The 17,542-nt window shown below is 40.9% G+C and overlaps 1 protein-coding gene across 9 annotated transcripts in view; it reads right to left on the reverse strand.

The window, feature by feature from the left end:
• The window catches only part of SGCD (sarcoglycan delta), a 208,737-nt gene that overhangs the window by 74,119 nt on the left and 117,076 nt on the right, over window positions 1-17,542 (reverse strand). For all 9 annotated transcript variants that reach the window (XM_035338270.1, XM_035338268.1, XM_035338263.1 and 6 more), the window contains one exon: window positions 4,395-4,496. In XM_035338270.1, coding sequence (XP_035194161.1) covers window positions 4,395-4,496 — 102 coding nt within the window. The remainder of the gene's footprint in view (window positions 1-4,394; window positions 4,497-17,542) is intronic.

Consider the following 17,542-nt stretch of genomic DNA (forward strand, 5'->3'; position numbering starts at 1 on the left):
CTCGGTGGCACTCTCATTGCCTGCTCCCAAGGTGCTTACCACAGTGAGCAGGACTGGGACCTCTGGCATTACTGAAAAAAAGGGAAATATAAAAAGACACTTTACTTTGCTACTTTGCCCCATTTTTTTTTTTTCTTTAATGTATGGGATTTTGCTTTTCAATTTTTTTTTTTTTTTTTTTTTTTTTTTTTTTCCCTTCCAATTGACAGGAAGCAGAACTTCAACATGAAACTGGGAAAATACAGTAAGGGCAGGACCCCAGTCAAGCTTTATTCTGCAGATCGTGATCAGACAAATCAATGCTTGAGACTGATCATGTCTTTAAAAGGATACAGGCTAAGAAAATTTAAGCCTGGGTGTAAACATTTGCAAACCGAGGTTTCTTTTTTCTGTCTTTGCACTTGAAATGAACACTGAGAGGGCAAAAACATCCTAATCCTGTCAAAGCAACATCTTTCTCTGTTTCCTAAAGTTGAGATTATCATCTTATTGGTTGTCACACAGTTACTGAGAGAAGTAATTCACTTGATTTTCCTGTATAATCTCAGCATATGTCTATTGTTACTGGAATGGAAAATACACCTAGCCTGCTGCCTTGCCCCTTTTAAGTTACTTACAGTCCTGGAAGTGGCAAGCTTCAAAGCATTGCAAAGAATTGCACCAAAGAAAGCTAAATCTGCTTATAGTAAGTTTCAAGGAACCTACTAGTTAGCAGCTATTGTTGACAGAAGCAGGAAAATTTCCCTTTTAAAATTTCAATTCAAATTAAATCAGTGAAGACTACAGACCACAAAACTGTTTCTATGGCTTTCCAGCACATAAAATTAACAATTTGTGCTGGTATGTGCAACTTTCAGTCAAAGTTTGTTTGATTTACAAGCGAGCAGATGGTTCACACGATAGTCCACAATAAATTACAACAGTTAGAAAGACAGCTACATTTTGAGAGTGACAGTGCAGCTGAGCTACAGATGGGTTTATAGATGACCCTTCCAATTTTTAATAATCTCCATAATTTATGTGCAAGTAAAGAAATGTGAGGATTCCTAATGCACCTTCTTGACTAAGTACAAATCACTTTTATTTACACAGGCAATACTTCATGGTCCAGTTAACTTCCTAATTAAAGGCAGCAAGATGCTCATGTTCCGTGCAAGTGGCATGGAAAATACTGTTTACTGTACAATATGTTCAGCTGGGAGTTTAAGATGCTCTGATCACTCCTGGAAAAGTGAATGCATCTATCTTGTTTCTTTAAAACAAGACTACAAGGGTGCAAATACTGCTACTACCGGTTACTATTCATTACTCTCCAGATAAACTTCAGGCTTGTGTGATAACAAGGCTATGTTTATTTGCAAGCTCTCATGTTTACAAATAGGATCCTAATCCAGGAGGCACTACAGACCACGTGTTACTGAGCCAGGACTCAAAATAACAAGAGCCTCTGTTCCTGTTTTTTCCTAAGAGAGAGGTATTTGGGGTCATTCTTGAATGGGTGAGGGAAAAGGTGAGTGAGCCTGGTGGGTCATTGCTGGGACAAGAGGCAGTGGTGATGCAGAAGTAAACTGGCTGGAAGTAGCTTTTAGCAGCCAGTTCAAGCCTGGGAATTAAAGCCCACATCTCCAGCATAAGACCAATTTGGCACAATCCTTCTGCTCATATTTTTTAAGAGAAGGCCAAAAAGATACCTTTATTGGTATCATAAATTGCATGCCACAGTACCACAGATTTGTTCTTCCCAGATGTAATTTCAGTTGCAATGAGTTGTCCTTCCAAAAGGAGAGCAGCTGAAAGCAACCACTCACTCCAGAAGGTGATAAAGGGGATGGTACCTGCTACAGCTCTTTAAGGCACAAATCACAGAAACTCAGAGGTTCCAGCACAGCCACAGTCTCTCGGGATGATACCTGAGGGGCTTTTCCTCCTGTCTACGCTTTGGTCTTCCCTTCCTGCTGAATTAGTTTGAAAAACAGAACCAATTGATGTGGAAATCCAAACTATCTTTAAACCTGAAGATATGGCTCCCAGAAAAGCAAGTCTGTGTGTATATTAATTACCACTTTCCTGGGACTTAGTGATATAGAAGAGGAGAAGAGGAACCTGTGACAAATTCAGGCTTGCATCAATTAGAGCTCATTAGAAAAAACAGAAAAAACACCCCATGGAGGTCATGGAATGGCAAAACACAATTCATTCCCTGCCATTTCCACCAATGCCACGGAGCTCACCGAGCCCCTTCATTTACAACACAGAACAATACCAAAGTTGCATTTTTTTCCCCCTGAAAATCTACTGTAAATAACCAGTCCTTGAAAGACTTCTGAGCTTTAAATAACTCTTAGTTTGTTTAATTAAGCATAAGAAAAATACTATATGTCAGCTTATCTCCTGGATATTTTTTACTATGATTTGTCATATTATTTCTGTTACACTGTGCACATTTAAAGCCATATTATGCATTTCTGAAAACCCAGAGAAGATTACTATGGTATTGCTCTGGATATTCATCAGCACTAGTGAGTGATGAGTTTGGCACTTTATTTTAGCAATACTCATCAAGACCAGGAGCTCCTTCTATGCTTCCCTCCAAGAGAATTCTCGGTCATACTACTGTGCTTTAAACCAATCTAGCTTTGGTTATTTAATAATATTTTTAAAGAGACTTTAAGTATCATCCTTGGAATGCAACCCTTTGATTTGCTTACTAGAGGCCAAATTCACACACGGCACAAGGAAGCATAATTTGACTGAAACTGATAGGATTGTCCCTGTTGCTCCCAGTCCATTAATAATTCCAGAATTGTTGTGGGCAACCTGAACGCCAGCACAGGTTATTCCAGTTTAAGAAGTCACAAAAACTACACACATGGTTTATGCAGCCAAATAGTTAATATAGCGTCCAGGATACATCTACTGAAGTCAGCAGAGAGCCTCCAACTCACTAGAATGTAGATCAGTGTTTTCTGGCTTGCAACAAGACCCTTATCAGGGCAACAGCAAAAATAAGACTAATCCTGGAGGATGGATAAAGCAAGGAGCACATGGAGCCCTTAAACTTATAGTTGTTTTTCCTTGCATTCATTAAACTATCAATGGTGAGGAAAGTAGTTTTATAACTTCAAGAAGGAAACACCTTTTGTCCCCCCACCTTATTAAAATGTAAATCAGTACAATGGTATGTAAACAGTAAATTCCCACTAGCAAGAAGGGGTTCTTAGTTCTCTCGGTAATCAAATATTATTTTTAGCCATCTAACTGAAGAAAAAGAAATGTAAATAGCAATTCTTCAGTCTATTTATCAAATTGAGTGCTGCACCTTTTCCACACACTTTACATTAAAAAGTGTATGACACATAAGGTTTTATAGTTCTCTTTTAATTTGGAGATGAAAACATTTATAGATATGAACGTTTTCTCATTAACTTTTCTTCCTAAAATTATTATGTTTGTTAAAATCAATTCCTAGCCATCTTAGAGAGGTTACAACCTTCAATAATTAAATAGGATATTGTATTGGATGTTATGTTGATTATTCTACAAGTTCCAATTTCTACAAGACCACTGAAATCCTGAGATAAAAGGATGTTAACTATTTAATTAGCCACCTGCCATTGTTATCAAAATGGAAGGTTGGTATCTGACTCAAATTAACACTTCAGATCAGGAAACAAGATAAATGACATTTTCTTAGGAGGATCCTGGAAACCATATGTAATCTTTTCAGTTACGTTACAGCTGCTCAGGACAAACGGGATTGCATTAGAAAGAACAAAAGGCACTGACAGTCTGAAACGCTACCACAAAAATGCTATTTCAATCACACTTGGGTTCTTTCTCATTTTCAGTTGTTAACATCCTTGCCACTTTTGTCAAGCAGTCTCACTGAGCAGTGTTGAATTTTAACTGCACATAATTTTAAGACACAACGTGAAATAGGACTGGGCACATAGTATGGGTTTATTGTGACAGCTAACAGATCAGGCCCTTCTGCCAAGGCATCAGCTCTTTGCAGAAAAGGACTAACTTCAAACACAATCTGGATTTCACAACTGTGCTATCCCTGTACCTCAGACATATTAGGTCTTTCAGTTGAGCACTGCTTATGATTTATCTTAAAGGGAGACCAAATGACAATGTGAAATCTCAGTGGTCCTGGGAGAATTTTAACTGTGACTTACACAAACTAAACCCACATATATCAATCTTGCAACTGCCCAGAGGATATTGTATCTTGATGAAGTACTCAAGGGACACCCACTGTCTCTCTCCCCAAATTACATTTGTATAGAACAGCCAAAGTAATTTATCCGGTAACTGTGTCACCCTGCCACTTCAACGTTTCTTACAGTTAGGACAACAGAAACGTGATTATTCTTTTCCCGACAACTTACTGGTCTTGACCGGATTTCTTTGGCGTAGAGAGGTTTCAAGAATTCTGAATCTCCTTCCAGCTTTAGACCCTTATCCGTGATTCTCAGGTTGCCCATTCCATCCTAAAACACATACAAAAAGAAACAACCCCATTAGTTACAATTACTAAATTTATCAGGCTGACAATAAATGAAAGATTTCTTTTTCCTACAGAGGAGAACATGTAAAGCACTGGGAGGCACTAGAGAATGCAATTACTTGTGTTATCCTTTTAGCTCTGTTTCTGTGAAAAAAAATAATAATAAAAATCCATTCAGAGCAGTCTGCAATGCCCCCCAGTAAACCATTTACACAGATGAAAGATGTTCTTTTAAGCTAGTCATCTCTACTCAAAGAGATGCAGTGATGCTCTGCATTAACAGGAAACTATTCACTGGAATATTAACCGTGTGCCCGTATATTAATATACCTTCTCATTCATGACAGATCCATACAAAGAATATGTGATTAATTTTACTGAACTCCATATGGAAAATATGTGATTAATTCCACTGAACCGACAAAGTAAATTTGGGCTATGTAAGAGTACTGCAATAAAACGTGGTATAGAATCTGACCCCCAGTGTTTGGGGAAATCTCTGCAAAACACGGACTCTTTGGTGTGATGTCCTTAGGGCTTATGACAAAAAGATGTGGAAAACTGTTGATTAGTTTTAAGTCTCGCAGGCTTTCTTGTGCTTTCAATGCTGTAAAGACACTACGCAGCTCGATCAAAATATACATTTCTGCAAATACGTGCTCTGGGAAAAGTAACTACACAACAGGAATATTTTTCTAATGGATTGCTCTCTTGGCTTGGGCTAAATTCTGACTTTTCTTTCCTGAGATGATCAGGTTAGGATTTTAGCTTTCCCTCTGCTTTTTGCACAGCCTCAGAGTATCCCAGCAACCTGAACCTCTATGTCTGAATATCGGGGTCTCCTGCCTTTCGAATAACCATTGCAAAGTTCCATCGATCGGGCATTAAGTGACAGATGTAACGTGCATCTCTCTCCTCATTTGAGGAGCTATCAGCACTCCCCAGCTCCGCACAGTGCCAAGCTCCCCCAGTCCCTGCTGCTCCCTGTGCTTCAGTGGGAGAAATCTTCTTGACAAATGACGTGAAGTATTGGCTGCAGGCCTCCAGCAGATGACTGCAAATAGTCCATTTTCTTTAGAAATTGTTTAGTTATGTACGTCCACGATGTAATGAAACATCTGACAAACCATAATAGCAAACAAAATATATGTCAAAATTGCATATGAGCTTTTCTTACAGTTTTTATGCAATAAGACAGGTATACGGATCCATTAGCAGAGAGCAGAATCGGGCCAAACTAAAAATATTTCACCTTTAGCTTGTGAGAGAAAGTCACAACTTTTAATAAGATGTGGGACTTAGATTCATTTAGGCTATAATTGTTTAGAAAGGGGTACGTGTGTGTTTAAGAAACATGATGTGTGGGGTGAATTGCAAAAACAAATATAATCAAAACCAAATCTAATGCAAGGAATAGAACAGTTCAGTTGGAAGGGACCTACAAGGATCTGAAGTCCAACTGCCAGGGCTAACCAAAAGTTAAAGCATATTATTAAGGGCATAATCCAAATGCCACTTTAACGCTGTGAGGCATGGGGCACCAAGCACCTTGCTAGGAAGCCTGTTCCAGTGTTTGACCACTCTCACAGTGAAGGAGTTTTTCCTAATGCCCAGTGTAACTTCCCCTGGTGCAGCTTTTTCTGTTCCTGTGCATCCTGTCCTTGGTTCCCAGGGAGAAGAGACCAGCACCTTCCCCTCCTCAGGAGGTTGTAGAGAGCTCTGAGGCTGGTCTGTGAATCTTGCATACTTTCTAATCCAGCTGCAAAAACTAAAGCCCATCTACCTCCTCTTCCTCACACTCTGTGTGCCCCTCCAGCTCTGCAAGAGGAATCACTCCCATTAGAGGTGAATGACTAACCCAGAGACTTGCATAAGCCACTGCCAAACGATGGGAATTTTCAGGGATACAAATCAAAGCCCTAGCGTGTCTCAGCAGTGACGCTGGTCACTTGCCAGAGGTTCCCCTGTTGCAAGAAGTATCGCTCCCAGGGTGTACCCTGCCAAGCAAAGATTGCTTTTGCCACAACGTGATGTCTCATGAACAAAGGCAGGCTCAGGAGTGCTGGCTGATGAACTGACCGCTGTCATATCATTTTGAATTGAAAGCTCTAAGTGGACTTTAAATAGAGACATATGCTGAAAATCCTATTGATTGCTGAAGGGAGGGGAATAAGAGATGGGTCATAAAATGCCAGTTGCTATATTCCCCTTCCCAGGTGTAAAATACTGGCTTATGAATTCTGGGTTGGTGGTGGCACAGAAGGGGGTTCATTTATCTCAAGCAAAAGTATGGAGGAAAATGAGTGAAATATGATTATGCACCAAAGAGCCAAGATTAAATTTTGATAGCGGTATGCTTTGCGATTTGAGTGAGCAGGAATTATTACAGCTATCTGCAGACCCTCACATCTTTTGCACTGCTAAAAAAAAAAATAATTAAAAAAAATCTTTCCCAAAATAGGTATTTCAGTATGCCCTGAGGGCTTTCACATTGCAGGTTCTTCCCTGGTTTCATTAGAAAAGTTGCAGGCCAGGTGGGCAGGTGTATGCAACACAAAGCTCTAAGAACAACCATCTCTGGGGATTTGTAATCCCGACCATTTCCAGGGCTCACTCCTGAGTTGACGTGGGGCAATACTCCACCAGCAACATGGACCTATAGATAAAGGCACTGGTCAAGGCACCACTGAAGCTATGGCAAACCCGCAATTTCAGTGGCTCACGACTACAGCCTATCCTGAATAGGGGTGCAGATCTGGTATTCCGTTTTTCGGAGTCTTTCTCTTCCTTTCTCTCCTTCACCCTCTGTTTCCAAGTAACCCCACAGGACTGTAATACATAAAAAACACTCACAGGGGCCATAGCTCACATCTATACATTCCAAAAGACTGATATGCCTATGGGACAATGTTCTACAACCAGAATATCAAGAACACATTTGATTTATATCATACAAGCCAACGTGTGTTCTTACAAAACCATTGGGTGGGAGAAAATAAGGTGTTTCCCCACGTTATTCTTCTCATTCTTTGACATTCTCACTCCAGCCCCACTCACCAGACACTACCTCCTGACTTTGCTGGGGTTTGGGATCAGGACGCAATGCTTAGTACTGATTCTTACCATCATCAACTCTCTACTGCTCATGTTTCTTGTGATAAAGATGACAGCTTTTTGTAGTGACATTCTGGGTCAGTAGGGCAAAAAACACGCAAAGGTTGTAATTTGAGACTAAAAGCGAATGAGTAATCCTGATCTCTTACAGTAAAATCATTATTAAATCATATTCGTTTATTATTTCCCATCAGGAAATATATATATATATATCTGCAGCTTGCAGAATTATATAAAGGTACCAAAATACAGAAACATTAGAAAGAAATCTTTGTGTGAAAGACTACCTTGCATGCTGTTTTGGGTAAAGCATCTTCTTCCTCCCTAAAGTACATAGTTTAATAGGAACTAAATGTCATACTCTGCTACAGTGAATATATATAGCACTAGTGCTATGAAATTTCATGGACCTTGACCTATAAAATGTAGCAGAAAGCTGGCCAGAGAGACAGATACCATTACTTTTTTTTTTTTTTTGGTATATATCCTTATCAGCCATTATGTTGTTTGTGAATAAGAAAAGACAATGTGGTATTGATTATCTGGTACACTGACATCTGACAATCTCGGTTTCTCCCCTTTTTATTAGTAGACTCCTCAACAGGGAATGAATGACTTTATTGTGCAGGCACAAACCAGCTTTGTGGGAGATTCCAGGCTAACTGCTGGACAACAAGAGGCACAGAGTCAGGAACTTTCCATGACCACCTGCTCTGAATTATTCAGCTTTTTTGGAAGAGCATGGTGAAAACTTTCACATCAACTTTATCACCTAAACCACCTCTCTTTTTATACAATGCCTTGTAATGGGCAGACATAAAAATTTATATGCTATCACTGACTGCTCTGTGTTAAAATGGGACAGCAATGGTAAAATCCTGAATAACATTAATGTCATTTTGGTGCTGCTGAATGACAGAGGACTTTCTGTTTTTTATTAGCTTGAGAAGGAGTTCAGTTTAACAACCAATTACAGCTGGTGTTGGAGGAAGAGCTCAGTACTGATGCTACCTGAATGCTGAGGCTCCTTGCTGCCTTGTAGTCAACCCTGTGGCCATATCCATGGGCAAAGTCTAGCTTTTCTTCTTTTCCCTTTTAACAGCTGTGGGATACTTTCTTATTTATAACTGTATGAGTAGTAGCAGGGAAATTCAGTTAATAAGAATACAAGAAAAATAAGAAAATAAGTCAATAAGAAAATAAATAAATAAACAGCCCATCTAACCAGAGATGTGGTAAATACCTGGAAGTTGCATAAACTGCACTGATCTGGGCTGCATTCACATTTTAACAGGGGAAGTTTTCAGTGGTGTCTGCCATCCATGGGTAGCTTTATTAAATGAGGCTGGGCTCTCACCATAGCTTAACCTAGTTAAGAAACAAAGTGGTGATAGCATGTGTTCACTGTGGCCCTTCACGCTAGGATGCTTTGTTCTTTACAAACAATAAATTCAGTCTCACACTGCTCTGCACTTCCTCTGGTATTTCTGAACATAGAAGGCAAATTTGCCATTTATTGATTTTCTTTTTCCCCTGAGGATTTTCTAGGGACATTGGTGAAGGCAAACACTGTGAGCAGCAGTTGTCTGCTGGCCACCACCAGCCCCAACACGTGTCAGTGCTGTGGGCTGCTTTGTGAAAAAACATGTCCCCTCATGCATTTTCCTGCACCTCCATCCATTTTTCAGCTTTCTGGAGCAAAACTGTTGACAAGATTTGCCTCTGCATTGGCAGGTAAGCACTTGCTTCTTTTCCTGGGAATAAACTGAAGTTATGTTTGGTAATGTCCTGTGGGAGAGAATTATCTTTGGAGACTGCTCATGTCAGATGGCTGAAACACCTGATTATCATTGCTTGTATTATTGATTGCTGTGCTCTGCATCGCTTCCAGATATGTGCAATTTATTACACAGCTCAATACATCCAAAGTCAGGAGAAAAAAAAAAAAAAAAAAAAAAAAAAAACAGCAAATGCAAGTGACCTGTTTTTATTTCTCTTACCTGGAAGATTTCTCTGCTCTTCTACCTCTGACTAGATATTAAATGTTTCTAGTTTCCACAGATTTAAGGAAGATCTGCAGAGATGCACATCACTGTCAGTTCTTCACAGCCTCAAACACCTACTTGCTCTGATAGCATTTACCCTCCCTCCTTCTCCTCATTTTCTTTATTTAATTAGCCCTTTTGGTCAAGACCCTGGTCTCTAGCTGTGGAAGCCAAGAGAAACTAGACACCCCTCAGTAGCCTCAGGCCTGGAAACTTAAGGCTGGTTGTACAGCACGGTCCAGAGCAACATAATGTCCAAAGTAAGGAGAGCATGACAGCTCCTTCCTCTGTCATAATGCCTTGTTTTGAGACCTATGGGCTCAGGTTTGTGTGGGCAGTAGAGAAAAACAAACCAATGCAGTGTTGCATAGCAGCTATGGTTACATCCCTGTATGTGCAGATATACTTTGAGTTGCACTGCAAGGTCTCATGTCCGCAACTGGGATTCACCCCCCTGTTCTGCCTCCTTATGGACTGCAGGTGTCCCCGTCAGGTGTCTTTCTGGCAGTGCTTCCTTGTAAAGGTGATGAGCACAGCTCAGGACGGCTGCTCTGAGACATCAGTGGGTGAAGAAAGGTAACCCCAGGTGCCCCGCATCAATGTGGGACAGTCCAGGTGTCCTCCCCGGGGATGGAGGGAGAGACAGATGAAGCACAGCTAAAACCTTTGCTGCAAATTGCTGCACTAAAACATCATTATAAATTGCATGACTAGCAAGCTGCTAGCTCACAGAAGGCTCGCTCCAGAAGCTCGTGACAGTCTGTGAGAAGACACCTTTATAAAATTTCTGGCACTGCAGCCATCGGTCACAGGGAGACATGGAGCTGAATGAGCAAAGACCAGGTGTGGGAGTTATCCACAGGAAAATGACCCCCAGAAGCTGCTGTTAAAGTTGTAGCAGCTATGGAAACATTTATACTTACTTTCACAAGCATAAAGTAATTTGTGACAGCTCCACAGAAGTCAGATGGCTGCTAATTTACCAAGGAATTGGGTACAAAAGGAGGAAACTGCCTGCAGACCATCACAGCTAATGCAAAATTCAGCACAAACCAAGCCTACAGAAAAACCAGAGCCCTTCCCTTCCAATGGAAACTGGTTTTTGTGAGTTACTCTGCATGACTGCAGAGTAAGAGGCAGAAGAAAAGAAGAGGGTATGTAGCAAGGAGAGCACAAGAAATGGGAGGACGTCTCACAATTATGGCAATGATCTATGATGCAGAAAATCTTGAATTTACTCCTGGCAGCCTCACAAGCTTCACATCCAATGCTGGGTGCTCACACCACGTTCCTTGCCAAGCAAATGGGGCCAGCAGCAAGGACATTCCCCCCAGGCCTTACAGACAGAAGTGCCATAGTGTGCACGAGGACACAGGGCAGCAGGGAGCAGCTGGCGGTGCTGTCACTGACATCCTGTTCTCAAGTCACCCCTCCAGCTTCCTCCGAAACAGAATAAGTGACACAGATTGTAATTAACAAGGCAGGTATCCATCGTGTGATTAATAAGACAGTATCCACCTATCCATCTAGCTTGGTGTCACAGTAATCTGCTTGTCCCTAGCAGTTCACAGAGAAAAATATGATACAACCTGACAGCTCACAGATGTGAGCATGTGTGCTCGGGCAATACAACACCTCTGCACGTCATGCTGGCGTTAGGGACAGCTGCCACGTGTACGGTCCCAGAGCACCTTTCTCCTCTCTCAGTTCCTTCCACTTTAACTAAGTACTCACCACAGGCAGTGCTATTTATTATGATTACTTTAAGAGCCCTACGCAGTTGTCTTTTAAAGCAAAAGAAACTTATGCACTGACTTTAGAGGGAGTTAGGAAAGAAGTCTTAAGCAGAAAGAACAAGTTATGGCTGACCAAAGGCTCTAAATCCCATCCCTTGAAACAACTCCAGTGCTGGAATAATTTCTAAACAAATCATTCAACCAGTCCTTGAAGAAAGCTTAGCTCGGATTTATTGCATATTGCTGGAACTACTTTGGGCAGGAGGTATTTCTTTTCAAAGGGAACTCCTAGTGAGTTCACTCAAAATATCATGACGTGTGGCAAAACAAAATCCGGACTTGTATGAAATAAGCCACTCCATTTGAGAGAACATTTTTGCAGGGAAAAGGATTAGCAGACCTTTTGGGAAAACACTTATGAATCCCAACATTGTTACTACAACACAACCATCACAGGCAAAATTCCTCTCTAGGGTAATAATTTCCCTTTCCATTGATATAGCAGGGAAGAGTTCAAAATTTGCCTTTCATACCTCCCAGCTCCCTGTTATGGAGCACTTTGGCACTGAACCATTATAAAACGAGCCACGTTCTCTTGAGTATTTTTCTGCTTTTTTGCTCAAACATAAATACCATGGTTTAATATCTTATAATCAACATATATTCCAAATGTGTCCCTTGAATTCTGTCTTTTTTAGTCCAGCTCATTACCATAATTATGCTAATTAGAAGGGAAAAGTCCCATCCTGCAGAAATTTGTGCTCACTCAGAAGTGGAATAAAAGATACTTATACTCGCAGGAACAAGTACTGTTCTTATAATGCAGCAATTTTATAATAAAATCAGCACGTAAATTCACTGTAGAGTTCAAGGGGTTGCAGAATCAGTTTTTATACATTCCAGTTTAATTCTCTTGAACTACAATAGTCTGTCAATCACCAAATGACGGAAAGAATCAACACATCCTTTTTAAAACTATAAAGATCTTGGACAAAACATTCTCTGTGGCATCACTCCTTCAAGTTACACCAAGGCTGAATTGAAGAACTCACTTATCTTTATATTGTTGGAAGAAGTATCCAGGGAGAAGGAGGAATTATTAATTTTTTTTTCCTCCTTTCTTTATTTTAATGGATTCCTGTTGGGTTTTGTATTTACACTCTGGAGTAAGATTTTCTAGCTAACCCAGTATTTAGCAATTCCCACCAACCAGCGATGAAGCAGGCAGATTAAGGTTTGACTTTGAAAAAGGAAGTAACAGCTCTCCAGCAGAGTTTCTGGAGGTTAGCTCTTGAAAATGAGGCCAATTATTGGGTCATTTTTGTCTGATGTGAATGTGCCAAAACAACTCAGGGCACTAATTAGAGCATAATACCAGGATTATTCAAAGAAATAAGGCTCATGCAAACACACTCTGGTTTCAAAACAATGCTCAAGGTCCACACCAGCACTCAAGCTACCAGCAATACAAATCCTGGTGCAGACAGACGGGGCAGGGCCATGGCCTTTCTTGCAAGTCCCGTCTACCAGCACATTTGACAACCCCATCTCAGCAAAACTGATTTACAGGCTACGAGGACGGACGGAGGAGGTTCCTGTTGCACTGACCTTCTCAAAAGCCACTGCACCTGCATTACATACTTGCTGCTATAGCAACATCTGCCTCCAAAGGTAGGATAATCATGATGTGCAGGAATATTTTCAATGCAACTCAAGTAATCATTTATGAGCCCAGATTCAGTTAACATAAGGCAGTTCACTAATGACCCTGCAATAGGAAGATACCCGTCTCAGGCTGCCTCTGCAGTCAGGGGAGAGAAAAAGGCAATCGAGCCCACCTAGCACCCAAATCGCTCCCTGGAAGTGCTTCTCCTCCCAGCTGCTCGGGAGCTCCTCCAAGGTGACTTAGGCATATTTTCTAGATGCCTTTGGATAACTGGGATGAACTGAGACCTCAAGAGTGTGCAATAGCATACAAACAAACAAACAAAAATAAACAGGTTGCCAGGCAAAATGATAAACAGAGAACATGAAATAAAATATACTTCTACAATGTGATTCCAACTATACTGATATAGAGTCACTTCAGGGATTACTTTAATGATTATTGTTTTTTAATCAAATCTCATACTTTTAGCGAGAGACGGGATAGAGGATAAATTCAATTTATTTGAACAGATAGGTAAAAAGAAATGTGCTTTAGAATCAAAATCACTGTGTTAAGAGGAATCCATAGTCCCCTTGTTAAGAAGCTACTATGGAACCACCACAGAATTTTTATAGCTGTATTTGACACAAAAATATATGATTTAGCTCTTCCACTATCAGAATATACTGAAAAATAATTTAAACTGTCTTCCAGACTTATCTACAGTGCGTATATGACATTGTTGTTAGCAGGGAGGCTCTGGGGACAGTAAAGAAATGAAAGAACTGAAAGCGCTACTCCCAAGGAGGCAGAACTAAGTATATTGCTTCTATTGCTTTTGAACAAACGCCAGCAAATAACTATTCATAGAGCAAAATGCATGGGTATGGTTAGGGTTGCTCACCAGTGTAAATGGTGGGCAAAGAACATGGTCAGATCTGCGGTATGCATCCACTCATTTCAAACAGGGATCAGAGGACAAGCAGCAGTTTAATTAGTTGTCATCATTTATTCCTCCCTAAACTCCTTGCTTCTAAATATTTAGCATCAGAACTACCATACAGCCACCTAACACAGCTAATGCATGCCCTCACATCCACGCCTGGCAGACGTTACCTGTGTGCATGCTCACATGGCAGCATCCTTTCAGGGGAAACTGAGGCACAACATTAGGGATCAACCCACCGCCACAGGAGAAAGCGGTGTTAAAGGAGGAGCTTCCCAAGGTTTCTCTCCAGCCCTTTCTTACATCAGTGTTGTAGCTAAGAAGCTAAATATATACTTCTCCTGAAAAACAACAGATTAATTTTATCAACTTTCAAATGCCAACAACTCTAATTTCAGATACTCTCCTTTTTTTCCCGTTTTTGCATTCCTCTGCCTCCTTTCCAGAAGATCCATTACGCTTAATACCCCGTCTTCTTCAGAACTTTTTAGTGAGCTTTCATGAAAGTCTTCAGAAGAATGAAAATAACTTACACAGCAAGGGAACGAGGAGCTTGCTAGTCAGCAGCTCGAGCCCTGAACCATCCTGCAAGACGGCACTTCCTGACATAATTTCCAAAATTATCATTATGGTAGTTTCTACTTGTCGAGCTGTGAAGTAACTGGAAAACACAGAGACAATTTTCCTACTGTTTACTTGTTGAGGAAAATAAAGGCAAAATGTCATTTTTTTCTTCCTAACCAGAACCCATGCGTGGGGTGTTTTTAATTTCAAATTATTATCGAGTGGGGGCTAACTTAGTCAGAGGGGACTTGTGCCAGATGCCAAGAGATTCTCTTAGAAGTCAAGGAGTACAGTATTATGTGGGTGAAAATCAGGCAGTTACGTGACATAGCCAAGAATGACATGCAAAAATATACAGCTGGCATCAGCTCTGATTGCAAACTACAACAGAGAAAGGCAGGGTGCCTTTTCCTAACACCTTTTGAAACAGAGAGTCTTAAAGTCACAGGAAAGTGATTTTTTCCTATCAGGCTTTTGCTGTTAGAGAGCACAGCTGTGTCATTTCATTACAGAAATATGCCTTATTTGGGGCTATTAGCATTTCTTCCTCTTTCTAGTCCTTTCCAACAGGACATCAGCAGGAATAAATTAGGTGACTCAGTCTGCATACCTATTTATCTGCTGTGTGCAACCTTGCCTTAGATGATTTATTCATTTATTACAAGCACCAAGATCATCTAAATAATGAAATATTTCAAATAAATAGTGCCTCAGATCTGGATTTCCCTTATCATGAAAAACTGTGGAAGCTTCTCTCAGGCCATGTGCATTTTAGAGGTGAGCTACTCCCGGGTGCAGTTTCTCAGCATCACTTGTGCAAGTGAGAAGCGATGCCCACTCCCTCCGGTGTGACAAAATGAGCAAGAGCAAGCAGCTCGCACAGCTCCTGATGCTGCAAATTTAAAAGCAATATATTCTCCACTGGGTGTCTGCAAAGTTTGGCAGAAGCCTCTGGCATCTGGTTATGCTCCCCGGGAACCTTTCAAAGAAAATAAACAAGTTGCAGGAGGGCGATGCGGCTCTCTCCAGGAGCTGCTGCCTTGTCCCACAGGACAGCCCCAGTCGGTATGAGGCAGGTTTGCATACAGATCGCAGCACATGTGGAGATGGTATCCAGGAACAGGCTACATTAAAATAATGTGAAAACAGTGCAGTCAGTGAAACATTTTTGATCAGCAAGCGCTGCTCACTGGAAGTGCAATGGGATGCTCCCCCCACGCAGCGTTTTGCAGTGGAGTTGAGCTCCAAGGCAGCAAGAGGTGCCTTAGCTCTCCATCACGGTCCAGACAGAGCTCTGAGGACACCCGAGACTTGTCTTAAAGCTTTTTCACCATTTTGGCAGCCCGTGTTTGTTACTGCCTGTTACTTTTCAGAAAGATTTTCCTTTCCGTAAGAACCACCACCAGGGAACAATGACACATAATCACTAACTGCTGCATCTGGTTAGGAACCAAAAATGCTCAACAAGGAATTTTTATCCCTTCAAAGAACACAGAGCATAAAGCAAAACACTGAGGCAAACGTGTATTTCTCTTTGTCTGACCATCCAGAACCTGTCTCCAGACCACATTGCCTGAAGCCACAAGATTTCTCTCCTCTGCACTGAAGAGGAGACTCCTGAAGGCAGCTTCTCAGCAGCTTTGCCTGGGACATGGCAGTGACAGTGGGGCAGGAGCTCTGCACCATGGTTACGCCTCATCCCCTTTCCATCCACCTAAATCCTAAACCAGATTTCTCTCATTTTGGCTTTCATCACTGACCTACTTGATACCTTTGGTGAATTTAATCACAAAATACTCAGGGATGTAGGGCAAAAAATATTTTTCCCAGGCTACCGACAAAGAATGTAGTTTCTGGAAGCTTAAATAGCTTAATGGGACATTTTGGTGACTGGAGGAAATTTATAACCTTATGATAAATTTAGGATATTAATGTAAGAATAAAGTTACACTGCTAGAAGCAGTATCTTATTGACAAAACTGCTAGAAAGTTGCAAAGATAATAAACAAGGAATTGAGATGGATGACTGGTGATATGCTTCTGAATGTATTGTTCTACGTCAGCTGTCTGATACCTTGTGAAGTCCTCATGTATCTAAGTAAAATACCGCACCCATGAATGCCTTTCTTCAACAGGGTTATTTGTGAGGATAACCACGGGAAGGGTGGTCAGTGATTTTGTTACTGAGAGGCATTATCACAAATTTTATAGTTTTTTATTCTAACTGGTTATTAAAAAATAAAATAATAAAATAAATAAAATTGGGATTCAGCTGCAAATGCATTAACAACCTTTCACTTAGTGAAATCTTTAGGGCCAATGTTTCAGTAGAAATATTGAAATTTACAGTAAAGGTATGGAAAACCAAAAATAAACTCTCACTCAAACCCATTCCTTGTTCACCATTTCTCTGATCTCAGTGTTTTCTCAGATTGCTCATCTGTTTTTTATTTCTCTGCAGCTCTGCACTGCTACAATATAGGTATATCACATCTACTACAAAACTGTGCAGTAAGTTTGGTATTGCTATGATGGGGTAAGAAAATCTTATATAATTTAAGATAATAATAGCTTCACTTTTTAAACATCAGACTAAGTATTTCTGGAGAAGAGAGAGAATGTAACATCAGTAAATAGAGAAAATAGCAGGGTATAAAATTCTTAATAGTCATTAATTTGTCTCTTTCAAGACAACTCTCTGAATGACATGTGGGTAACAGAAATGGAACACATTTACTGCGATCACAGAATTTAGCTCAGTGCCCATTTCAAACAGTTTGAGGTACCCGGGGGCCCAGGCAGCACAGTGCAGCCGGGGCTGGGCTGTGGGGAAGGCTGATGCCACTGCTCCAACGTGTGCACTGAGCTCAGCAATGCTCAGCATCCCCAAATCCCCATTTTGCAGCCTCTCTAACCCTTGTGGAGCGCATGCGTGCCTCCAAATCCATTGTGGGGATGTCTACATGGCACTGCCAT

Source organism: Oxyura jamaicensis, chromosome 13, assembly GCF_011077185.1.
Source record: "Oxyura jamaicensis isolate SHBP4307 breed ruddy duck chromosome 13, BPBGC_Ojam_1.0, whole genome shotgun sequence".
Lineage (NCBI taxonomy): Eukaryota > Metazoa > Chordata > Aves > Anseriformes > Anatidae > Oxyura > Oxyura jamaicensis.